Below are 12,884 nucleotides of genomic sequence, written 5' to 3'. Positions count from 1 at the left end.
TCAGTACTGGGAAGACTGGAAAGTACTTTACAGTTTTTTCCCGAGCTGACAACTCATAGATGACAAGCACCAGGTGAATACCTAAATGAGTCTGTCCCATACATCACTAAGTCTTGCTAGGAATTTTACTTGCTTTTTTTGAGCGTCTTGTGAAAAATCTTATAATATAATTTTACTCAAAGTGCTCTTTTTCATGGAAAGAAATTAAAAATTGCAGTGACAGTATTTCTTGGGGATTCAGATAAGTTTTCTATAATGTTTTCAATTGTTCTATTTTTATGACTGCAAGATATTAATTTCTCCATAGAGCAATTTTGGTCTTGCCGTAAGCAATTTGTAATTTCTTTCACTAAAAAGAGCACTGTGAGTAAAATTATATTATAAGATTTTACGTGGAAAAGAGTTCTGGTGGAATATCTGTTGGAGGCATCCTGAAGCAGGGTGGCAAACTCTGATAGGTAGTTGCAGACATTCCCTGTCTTAAAGGGATCTTAAAGGCAGTGAGGCCTAATTTAAACTTAATCCTTGCAGTTATGGGCAACCAATGTAGTTTCATATAGTAGGGCTATAGGTGTTCTGATTTCCATAGTCCATATATGAGTCTTACTGTTGCATTTTGAACTAGTTGTAAATGTGATAGCAATGTTTTAGCACAAAGAACTAGTAGTCTAGTTGAGATAGGATTTGGGATTGCACTAAGATTCAGAAAGCCTCTGTTTCAAAGCATTTTCTGTTGGATCTTTTTTCTTTTTTTTATAGGATAGAGGTGACTTTTTTAAGACAAATGTGATGAAACTCTTAGTTGTTTATATTTTTGAGATCTTTCCTATTGGTGGAGTTCTTTTCATATCAAATTTTTACTGTAAACCGCTTAGACCAAGCGGTATGATCAAGCGGTATAACAAGTATTAATAAAACAGAAACCTATTGCACTAGAAAAAGAGATTAGGTTCTTACCTTGCTAATACCTTTCTAGTAGATAGGTGTGTCATTCTGAAACCCTTACCTGCCTGTATTTATTCCACCTGCATATTGTCTCAATGAGGAAGTTTGACTCAAAACTGAGAATAATATATTTTTATAACACATTGGGGAAATATTTGAGCTCCATAAATGTTTCTAATTGGTATGGTTATTTCAATGTTTTGATTGTTCAATTATAATGTTTAACATATTTGCTATACTTTCAGAGCAGAACAGATTTGTAGTTCGGGGAGTCTCCCCATACTCCTCCTTTTTATGTGTTCCTATATAGGACTATCGTCTGCTTTGGTACAGATTGAAGGGGGCAGCAGAGCCCTCTGGAGAAGGAGAGTTGAAAACCTGGAATGGATTCTTTCTGCATGGCTCACAAGCATAGGGAGAATACCCTACTGTCCAGAATGACACACCTCTATACTAGAAAAGATAGCAAGGTAAGAACCTAATCTTTATTCTCTAAGACAGCGATATTTAAAATCTACTGGAGATATGATGACATTCTTCACCCTCATTCTCCCTTTCAGTCTCAGCTTCATCCCTATCTATCCTTCCTTCCCTTGTTTCCAAGTCCATTCTTCTATCCCTGTCCCCATATTACACTCCCACCCAGCTCTTCCTACTTCACACTTTCTCCTGTACCCCACCCTGGGACCAATATTTCTCTCTTCTTTCCCCTACCTCTCCCAGTGGTACCACAAATCTCCCCCTCTCCATTCCAGCATCTGTCATTCTCTCCCTCTTCACCCACCCGCACTTCAACACCAGAGCCTGCACCAATTGAAACACCACCCCCCAGATTGATCTGCAGACCTCTCCCGACTCTCCCACCTACCTCCTCCCCAGCTACTGCATTGATTCTTTGGGCAGGTCAGCAGCAGCAAAGAGGGAAGCCTGCTGCTATCAGCTTGCCCCAGAAGCCACCTCTCTTCAAGTCCCATCTATTTGGGAACAGGAAGTCACTGCAGAGAAGTGGCTTCCGGGGCAGGCCGACGGCATCAGGCTTCCCTTTCTGGGATGAAGATTCAGTGCAACGGCTGGGGAGGAGGTAGATGGGGGAGTCAGGAGAGCCAGCAAAATCTGGAAAGACCCCCCTTTAAAAAAACATCTGGGCACTGGAACAGTCCTCCAAAAAGAGGACATGTCTGGGTTTCCCTGGATGTCTTATAACCTTATCCAGCACACTAAGCTCTAATTTTATAATGTCATCTGGAGTGCCCTGTAAATGTATATGACTAAATGCAGCACTTTAGCAAGTAACACAGTTCTCAAGACAGCAATAAACAACCATTTATAGTATGGCACCATATTACAGATGGTTGTTTATTGATGTTTTGAACTATTCTATGCACTGGATTATTACTAAGGGTTAGCTTCTATATGGACACATAAAATTCTGCGGGAAGCATCAATTCTGCATTATGCAGTACAACAGAATTCCCCTAGTACACATATTCCAGGGTTTTTCTGTCATGTGTTAAAGTTTGCAATGCCGCCACTCCTCATGCTGACTCAGCTTGCTCTTGTAGGTCACAGAACAGCTTGAAGAAGCTGTGAAACCTCTGTAGCTTTTTTTCTTTCTTATTTTGCTAATAAATAAGGTTACAAAAGCTTTTTGTTCATTCCTAAGCTCTCTACAATCAAGTACAGAGTACCTGTTGTAGTAGGGGCTACTATAAGAAGACCAGTATGTTTTATCCAAGAGGGTATGGGAAGGGTAAAAACTTTGAATGTTTTTTTTTTTTTTTTTTTTGTGAAAGAATTATGTGAAGAATGTACTGTATTTACTGCCTTCCTGGCTACAATGACATGCAGTCAATGCCTTCTAAGTATTCAGTGAATCACCAACTCAGAGATTCTCAACTTGTGTGTTGCCAATGCTAGGTAATTTGTCAATCACTCGAAGAAAGTGTAAGTGTGTATATGTGGAAGGGCATAGCTGAAATGGCTTATAACAAAGCCCTCTTCTCTTTCTATTCTCTGCCTCCTGCATGAGCCCCTCCTGCTAAAAGAGGAGATATTGAGCAGCACTTCTTACTGCCTTTGCCTTGCTTCCCTCTGAGATCAGAAACATGTAGGGTCAGCAGGTCTCACAAGAATACAGAGCCTTATGGTTCTGACTTTACAATGAAGCCACCAGAGAAGGAAGCAGCATCAGCAAGTGCAAAATGTGCTGCTTGCTGATTTTTCCTGCTCATCAGTTGCTCCTGAGGACAAAATGATGATCGTTTAGGGGAGGAGAGGTCTATAAAATACTGAGTAGAGTGGAACGGGTAGATGTGAATCGCTTGTTTACTTTTAACAAAAATACTAGGACTAGGGGCATGCAATGAAGCTACCACGTAGTAGATTTAAAACAAACTGGAGAAAATTTTTCTTCACTCAACGTGTAATTAAACTCTGGAATTTATTGCCAGAGAACGTGGTGAAAGCAGTTAGCTTAGCAAGGTTTGGATAACTTCCTAAAAGAAAAGTCCATAAGTCATTATTAGGATGGTCTTGGGAAAATCTACTGCTAACTATTCCTAGGATAAGGAGTGTAAAATTTGTTTTACTCTTGGGGATCTTGCCAGGTACTTGTGACCTAGGATGGCCACTGTTGGATACAGGATACAGGACTAAATAGACATTCAATCTGTCCCAGTATGGCAATTATTATTATTCTTAAGAAAGAAAAGAAGGTAGTGCCAGGAAGTTAAAGGCAAAAGGAAGGGAAGATGATTGCGGGAGAGGAACATGATGATGTTGGGTGGGTGAGCAAGGGGAAAATGATGATGTTAGTTGTTTCAAAGTGGGTTGTCCCAAGCCTTCCACAGCAGCAAGGTTAGAAAAAACAATACAGAAAAGCAACAGGAAAAATAAAAATAATCAAATCATATTTAAAACAAAAAAACACAAATCTATAAAAGTCTACTAGATCAATCAGTCTCTGTATTCAAAAGCTATCACTGATATTTCACATGGGGTATAATGTTTTTTTCTTTTGTTCTTAGAGCCCCAGTTTTCAAAGGAACATGAACTCTTTGCCAGTATTAACACCACTCGAGTGAGGTTAAACCTGATTGGCTGGAATGATGGTGGCTGCCCAATCACTTCGTTTACTCTGGAGTACAGGCCCTTTGGGACCAACTTGTGGACCACTGCCCAGCGCACATCCCTGTCCAAGTCCTACATCTTGTATGACCTCCAGGAAGCCTTATGGTATGAGCTGCAGATGAGAGTATGCAACAGTGCAGGCTGTGCTGAAAAGCAGGCCAAATTTGCAACCCTCAACTATGATGGAAGTAAGTTCCAGGATATAAAATTATGAGTAAGGAATAACCTAATATTTTCTTTTTTTTAATTTAAAGATTAATTTATCTCCTAAAACAGGTAAGTAGCAGCAAATCTTCCAGGCAAAGACGGCCTTCAGCATTCCCCTTCTCTTTAGGGCTTAGTCTGCTTGCAAACTCATAGAAAATTATTCAAAAGGGTAGCACAGTGCCTCTGGCTGGTTACAGCTGGTGACAGCTCTGCTGCATGCTTTTCCAAACCTTTTTTGATTATGTGCTGTGAGTGTGTGTTAAGTAACTTTGCCGCAGTATTTGTTGCAGTAGAATAAGTTAGTTCCCGACTATTCTTTTGAGTTGTCCAGTTGTTTGGCCAGTCAGGTAAGCACAATTAGGAATAGGAAGTATCTCATTTTCACACCAGAGATCTCAGTTGTTGGTACAGGCCTTTCTGATCCCTCCTGGATCCTAGAACCAATGTTATACTGCACGGTATATGCTAGAGCCCAGGGCAGAAAAATGGTGAAGACCTCAAAGCCCACATATACTGTAGGCTAAGCCTTCATTAGCTTCAGGCAAGTTTGGGCACCCTCTGTGGCATACAGTGGCATAGCGAGGGTGAGAGGTGCCCGGGGCGGTGGCACTCCTCCCCCACACTCTTCTCCACCTCTGCTCCTTCCCTGCCCCCTCCCCCCCTGCCTTGCTGCATGTGCACGCACCCCTTCCCTACCCCATACCTCTTTTACTTCTCTGGCACGAGCAGCATCACCAAATCACTATCAGCATTGGCTCTCCCTCTGAGGTCACTTCCTAGGCGCAGGACCCGGAAGTGAAAACAGAGGGAGAGCTGACACTGGCATGAACAGCAGATTGGAGTTGCTGCTTGCGCCGGGTATGGTGGGGAGGGGAAGTGAAGGCGTGTGGCAGAGGGAGGAATGAGTAGGAGTAGTGCAGGTATAGAGGAGGAAGGGTGCCTGTGCCCTCACCAAGACAGCTTCCCCCCCCCCCCTTAGTATGCCACTGGTAGCATAGATCTCAGTTTTTGTACTGCAGGCTTGTCTAACCTATGGCCCTGGGGTCAAAACCAGCCCTCGTGTGCTTTTTTCTGGCTCTCGGAAACTTGGTAATTCATAAGGTGCTCATAGCAAGATTCATAAAAGGCAACTTTTGAAAATAATTGGAGATGCTGAATTCAAAACTACCGGTAGAAATTCCGATGACTAACCGGACAAATTCCCAGGGCGTCTTGCTCAGCCAAACAAGATCACGGCCATCTGGATCACCTCTTGATTAGAAATTTGTTGAGAACTCTGAGATCCAGGATGGGTCTCAATCCTCCGGTCTTCATGGGGACTAAGAAGTAACAGGAGTAGAATCCCTGCTTCTGCTGATTGAGGGGAACTTCCTCGATGGCATTCAGCAGGAGAAGGGATTGAACCTCCTGCAGAAAAATGGAGGACTATGCAGAGTCCAAAACAGACTCTTTTGGAGGATGGTCTGGTAGCAGGGTGTGAAAGTTGAGAGTGTAACCCTGACAAATGATGTTGAAGACCCAGAGGTCTGATGTTATGAGCTCCCAGCGAGCTATGAATAACTGAGGACGGCCTCCGATGGGTTGAGGCATAGGCTGTAGAATGTTGACGTTGGCTATGCTTTGAATGAACATGTCAAAAAGGTTGTGTTGATTTCTGAGGAGCAGCCTATTGTTTTTGTTGTTGCTGATGTGGTTGTTGCTGTTGTCTCTGTCTCCTGAGTTAAGACTGAGTTGGAGCCATAAGTTTTGCAGCAAATCTTAGTTGATATGAAGATTATTGTCTGAAAGGACGAGAAGGTGGAAGTTTCTTTTTGGGCTTGACCAGAGGGTCCCACCTGGTCTTGTGGGCAGACAACTTCTGGGTAGTCATGTCCATGGAAGCACCAAAAAGTTCATCCCCTAAACAAGGTGCATTCGCTAGCCTGTTCTGATAGTTAATGTCGAGCTCAGACACCTGAAGCCAGGCTAGCTGCCTCATAGCAACTGACATTGCTGCCGCATGAGAGGTAAGTTCGAAGGTGTCGTAGGTGGATCTAACCCTATACTTACGCAAGTCTGAAATGAAATGTTGGAAAGCAGGTAAGGTACGATCCGGAAGGTATTTTTGGAACGTGGCCACTTGTTTCACAAGATGCTTCATATAGAAGAAGAAATGGAAAGTGTAGTTACCAGACCGGTTGGCTAACATGGCATTTTCATATAGATGTTTGCCAAACTGGTCCATAGCCTTGCCCTCTCTGCCAGGGGGTACAGAGGCATAAACACTCACCCATGAAGATTTCTTTAATGTAGACTCCACCAGAAGAGACTCATGTGGGAGCTGTGGTTTATCAAAACCGGGAATAGGAACACTCTATAAAGTGAGTCTAACTTGTGAGGAACCACCGGAATGGTCAGTGGGGTTTCCAAGTTTTTATATAAAGTTTCCCTTAGGATATCATGGAGGAGAAGTTTGAGGAACTCCTTGGGTGGCTGATCATAGTCCAAGGCATCCAGGAATTGTTTAGATTTTTTTAGAATCAGCCTCCAAGGGGATGGATAATGTATAAGACATCTCCCTGAGAAACTTGGCAAAAGAAGATTTTTCAGATGGTAAAGGAATGGTGAGTAGAATCAAAGAACCCTCATCTTCAGAGAGTAGAAGTTCCTGATCAGAATCCCCCCAGAGATCTGAATCTCTAGTAGTTCGGTGTCGAACAGACAGTACTGAAGGCTCCAGATGCTTTGACTTCCGCAGTGCTTTCCCAGACCACACCAACATCGTCTCAGGTGACATTTTTGTGGAAGACGATCGGTGTCGACGAGTCTTCGGTGTTGTCTAACAAGAAGTGGCAGCACCGATGGAGACTCTTGGGGCTATATTCATTATGGAAACCTATCGTGTACCGATCGGTTTGCAACTACTTTACTATCAAATTTCCATCTGGCCTAGTTCACTTACCTCCCCTGCGATCCACTTGGAATCCATGCATGCAAATGAGCTGAAATGCATGCAAATTAGACAGCGACCCAATTCACTACCCAAAATTTCAGATCTGACTGGACTGGCTGCTCAACCCAAGAAGCGACTGCTGGAGACCAGTCGAAAACGTCTTTTCGACTCTCCAGCTCCATAGAAGCCCTGTCTCTTTCCTGCTCGCCCCGATCTTCCAGCCCTGCTTTCTGCCCTGAGCTCCTACTCTCTGCCGCCTTCCCTGCAGTGTGAGCCCGTGGGTTTAAAGTGGGGCTGCACTGTGGGAAACAGCGGCAGAGAGCAGGAGAGAGCTGCCCGACACCCCGCAAGGGCATGACCTCTCCTGCCTGTACTGCTCTGCTGTGCTCCCCCCCCCCCGGAGAAAAAAGCAGGAAGGATACCAACTCCCTCCTGCCATCATGTTAAAACAGAATTTAAAATTTTTTTTTAAAAAGCAGCGTGGCACTCCCCCCCCCCCCCTCCCGACCCGGCACAGCCCCTCCAACTCAAAGTTGGGAGCAGAAGGGGTGCTCGGTCCCTCCTGCTCCTAGGCCTCCCATCCCCAGCCTGATCCTGGTTGGGCCCGGCCCACCCACCCCGGTACCTGTAAAATTGTTGGGAGCAGGAGGAGTGCCTGTTCCCTCCTGCTCCTTGGGCAAGGCTCCCCCAACATCTTCGGGAGCAGGAGGGGTGCCTGGACCCTCCTCCTGCTACGTATCGGCAATTATCTTCAGGAACAGGAGCAAACTCCTCCTGCTCCTACTCTCCTGCTCCGCTGCTGCCCAATAATGGCCTTAGGCCCCACCCCGGCACATCAACTGATGCATGGGGAGAGGCCTAAGGCACTGATTGGCTGAGGCGCCTCAGGCTTCTCCCTTTCGAGAAGCCTGGACACCTCAGCCAATCAGGGACTTCCTTAGGGAGGAGTCTAGGGGAGTCCATGATTGGCCATTGTTTTGGTTCTGTAACAGGGGATCCTGTAGGGGGGAAAACCACTTCTTGTGAGGCTGGGAGTGGCATCTTGCTACCAGCTAGTGTGCCCACTGGTTGGCACTCTCTGCCACGTCCCTTCACTGTCATCTACTCCTCCTCCCTCCCACCCACCACCTGTCTACCTTTAATTTCTTATAAAAGTGCTGTTCCGCCCTGCCACCAGCCCCGGTGTCTTCTCTACACTGAGGCTCGCCCTCTCTGACAACTTCCTGTTTCTGTTAGGGCTGGCCACAGTGGAGAGAAGACGTTGGGGTTTATGGTAGGGTGGCGCAGCGCTTTTATAAGAAATTAAAGGTAGACACTCGGCGGGCAGGGAGGAGGGGGGAAGAGTAGATGCCGGTGAAGGAATGCAGCAGAGAGTGCTGACCCCCAGGCATACTGGCTGGTAGCAAGGTGCCTCTTCCACCGAAGTGCCCTAGAAATAAGGCCTCACCCGAGACATTTCAAATTTGGGGAGAAGTAGAATATCGGTAGAGAGGGAGCATATAGGACTTGGGGAAGGGAGAGATGTTGGATTCAGATGAGGGAAGGAGGGAGTAAGGGAGAAATGGAGTGAGGGAGGGAGGGAAAGATGTCAGATGTGTAAGGGACAGGGAGAGACAGACGGTAGAAGGAGGAGAGAGAGAGGTGGCAGAGGGGAGCAGAAGGGGGACAATGAGAAATGGATTTGGAGAAGAACAGAGGGAGCAAGAGATGGACATGGGGGAAGGCAGAGGGGGGTAAAGAGAGAAATGGATGTGAGGGGGCAAACTGGAGAGAGGGAGATATAGATTTGATGGAGAGAGCAAGATGGGGAAAGAACAGATGGACAACTCAGGGAAAGTAGAGAAGGAAGAGAAGACATGGCTAGGGAAAGGCAGAGGGGATATGGACTGGGGGCTGGGAGAGGTCATACTTGGGAGGAGGGAGGAGAAGGGCAGAAAGGAGAGATGTTGGACTTGTTGGAGGAAGAAAGAAAGAGAAGAAGGAAATGCTGGGTTAGTAAGGGTGGAGTAAGCAAGAAAAAGGGGAGATGCTAGACGTGGTGGATCCATCTGAGAGAGTTAGCAAGGAGATGAGTGAGCAGAATAATGAGTCTACAAAGGTAGAAATGTAGTAATGGGAAGCAGATAAAAGAGAATAGGGGGATGAGAAATGTGAAAGCTAGGAAATTGAGAGAAGGAGATCCTGTTTGACTGTTTAGAGTGTAAGCTCTTTCGAGCAGGGACTTTCTTTTTTGTACAGCACTGCATATGTCTGGTAGTGCTATAGAAATAATTAATAGTAATTGTAATACTCGTAGTAGAGATAGAAAGTTGTTTAGATAAAAAGTGAAAAGGTATAAAGCAATGTTCCCTCTAAACTACTTGGCTGCACACCTTTTGGTAGCAGGCTGCACAGCCAGCACAGGATCTCTGGCCATACTCTGCTGCTGCTGCCTGTGGCTTTGTGAAGAAAGAAGTGCAGCTGGAAAGAAGGACGAGGAGATCTACTTGGATGTTTTAGAGCCAGCCAGAATACAGGTACACACTTTTGGGAGGGGGCATGAACTTGGGACAAAGAAGGGAGGGATAGAGGCATATTGGGTTACAGGAGGGAAGGAGAGGGGCACATTGAGTCATGGAAGGAAGGAAGGGAATGTGAACTTGGGACAAATGAGGGAGGGGCATGATTTGGGACATAGAATGGAGAGAGGGGATTTGTTGGGACACAAAACGAGAGAGGGGGCACAAACTTGGGACAAAGGCTGGAAAGAAGGAGGGAGGGGACCCAGGATGGAAGGATGGGGAAAGAGATGCTGAGGTGGGGGAGGGAAAAGAAAGGGAGAATCATTAAGCATGGGTATGAGTGAGAGGGAAAAAGATAGTATACATGGGGATAGGAAGAAAGAGGAGAATTGTTGGGCATAGGGAGGGAGAGAATTTTTGGACATGGTGATGGGAGAGGAGGGAGGTAGAGAGAAATGAGAGGGAGAAATGGTGGATGTGGTGGTGTAGAGGAAACAGTGGTACAGATGGAAATGAATGCAAAAGGGAGGAATGTTTGACATGGTGCTGAAGGGAATGCAGGAAGAGATGTGGCATAAGCTAGAGAGAGTTGATAGAAGGAGAAATGTTGGATATGGGGCTGGTGGGCAGGGGCGAAAGATGCTGCACACATTAAGGGGGATAAGAGAGGGAAAAATATTGGATGTGACAGTAGAGGGGCTGGGAGAGATGCACCTTGGATCTCTCTCTTTCTCTCTCTCTTTTCCCATTCCCTTTACTGCAAGGGAGGGAATGAGAGAGAAAGAGAGAGATGTTGGACATGAACATAAGAACTGCCATCTCCAGATCAGACCTTCAGTCCATCAAATCCGGCGATCCACACACGCGGAGGCCCAGCCAGGTGTACATCTGGCATAATTTTAGTCATCAATATCCCTCTATGCCTCTCGTAAGGAGATGTGCATCTAGTTTGCTTTTAAATCCTAGAACTGTGGATTCTGCAATAACCTCTTCTGGGAGAGCATTCCAGGTGTCCATCACTTGTTGCATGAAGCAGAACTTCCTGATATTTGTCCTGGACTTGTCCCCCCTTAGCTTCAGTCCATGTCCTCATGTCCGTGTCACATTGGACATTGTAAATAATTTTTTTTCCTGCTCTATTTTGTCGATTCCTTTCAGTATTTTGAAAGTCTCGATTATATCCCCTCGCAGTCTCCTTTTCTCAAGAGAGAACAATCCCAGTCTCTTAAGTGGAGGCGAGAGGAAGAAATGCTTGTAGTGGTGCAGAGAGGAAAAAGAGTGTGCTTTATGTAGTTTAATTTTGTGGTTACCGTTGTGAATTATTAATAAGATTATATTGTATGTATATGAAAAATGAATGTAAGAAATGGCATTTACAATTAGTACTATTATTATGGGGCGGGGTCTGGGGTGGAGCTTCTGGGCCCCCCCCCAAACAAAAAAGTGTTTTGCTGTCTAAGATCCAGTTAGAGAACCAATTGTTTGCTTGAGAAAAGTGCCCAGAGACCAGATATTTGTTCATAATATCTGCCATGACAATGATTTCATCACAAGGTTTATTTGCTCCTGCAGAGCACTGTAGCAAAAGAGAAAGTATTGTAGTAATACATCTACCACTGAAACAGAAATGATTTTTTTGAAAGAGCCAAATTCCCTTTCAAGCAGATATCAATTCATTGATCCTGAATTTAGCAGACTCAAGATGAACAAATGTGATGTACAACTCATCAAAGTAAGAATGATGAATTGGACAAGTGAGAAAAAAAGCAAACTCTGTTTTTAAGCTTGAATATACTAATAATCAGCTGTTGTACTTGCATTTCAAGCACAGAAGGCTGAGTAATGAATTGTAATTATTCATTTAGGCTATGGTCAGCATACTTCATGTTTTCAAGATGACAGTTCAGTCCTAGGAAGTCTCTCTTATGTATTGCAGATTTGTGAATTAAGTCATCAGGTACTGGACTGCTTAGTCCCAAAATAAAATCCAGAAACCTGAAAGTGTATGGGCTAGTCTCCTCCAGGCTACAAGCAGCTGTAGCGTAAATAGGGGTTACACAGTTTTCCAGTACAAACAGCACATAATTCCTGACCTGTGGTTTTATGTATCTTCACCCGCAAGGAATGCTGAAGGCATCATCTGCTTTTTCAGCTCTTTCTCCCTGTATCACCGGGTACTGCCCACTCTCCTCAGTTTTTTCCTTCTGTAAGAGAGTTGAGAAGGTGTCTTCATCTGCTCTGCTTTTAATTTTCTTATTTTTGGGTTTGAGGCTTCCCTGTGGTATAGAGCAGTGGTCCCCAACCTTTTTGACACCAAGGACCGCTATTATAAAAGGAAATTTTTACAGGGACTGGTGGGGGAGGGGGAGAGATTCTGCGGCATTTTTATACACAATATATAATACATTTCTATTATTATTAAGTTATAATATTGTAATAGAAATTACACAATTGCATAATGCATAATTATACATAATGCAGAATCAGTAGGAGCCCTGAGCTTGTTTTCCTGCAACCAGACGATCCCATCTGGGTACGATGGAAAACAGTGACACGCAAAGTGTGTTGCTTATGTTCATTCTACTCCATAATCTCGTTTTGGTTGCTGTCATTGTAGAAAACGCTGCCTCACAAAGATAGGATGTTGGAAATGGAAGCAGACTTTTCAGTGCTTTTGTGGCAACCTCAGGATATTCTGCCTTGACTTTAATCCAAAACGTATGGAGATTTCAAGTTGTCTCAAACATACTTTTAAGGCCACCATCATTTGTAACCTCAAGCAGTTGATCCTCTTCAAGCACAAAATTGATTCACCTGGCTTATTCACAAATGGGTCACAGATCCATTCCTTCCCATTTCGGGGGTCTTTTGTGGTTGGGAAATAATGCTCAAACTCTATTGAAAGCGTTGATAGGTGATCATACACCAGCTGGGAGAAAGAAGTCCCTGGCTTGGTATCTATAACAACTTCTCCTAACATTTGTTGAAACATGTCAAAAATCCCAATGTCCACTCATTGGCTCCATAAATCAAGTTTGGCTTTGAATGCAGCCACTTTATCTGTCAACTTGAACACAGTAGTCATTCTTCCCTGAAGTGACAGATTAAGTTCGTTGAGCAGGCTGAGTATGTCACATAAGTAAGCAAGTTTTGTGACCCATTTTGTATCA

General features: G+C 44.5%; 1 protein-coding gene across 1 annotated transcript in view; it reads left to right on the top strand.

The window, feature by feature from the left end:
* Positions 1-12,884, top strand: part of DSCAM (DS cell adhesion molecule) — a 756,178-nt gene that overhangs the window by 645,230 nt on the left and 98,064 nt on the right. Inside the window, exon 26 of the mRNA XM_033942926.1 lies at positions 3,972-4,262. Within this exon, the coding sequence (XP_033798817.1) occupies positions 3,972-4,262 (291 nt within the window). The remainder of the gene's footprint in view (positions 1-3,971; positions 4,263-12,884) is intronic.

Source organism: Geotrypetes seraphini, chromosome 4 (assembly GCF_902459505.1).
Source record: "Geotrypetes seraphini chromosome 4, aGeoSer1.1, whole genome shotgun sequence".
In the NCBI taxonomy this organism is placed as follows: Eukaryota; Metazoa; Chordata; class Amphibia; order Gymnophiona; family Dermophiidae; genus Geotrypetes; species Geotrypetes seraphini.
This window is presented reverse-complemented; position numbering and strand designations above follow the sequence as displayed.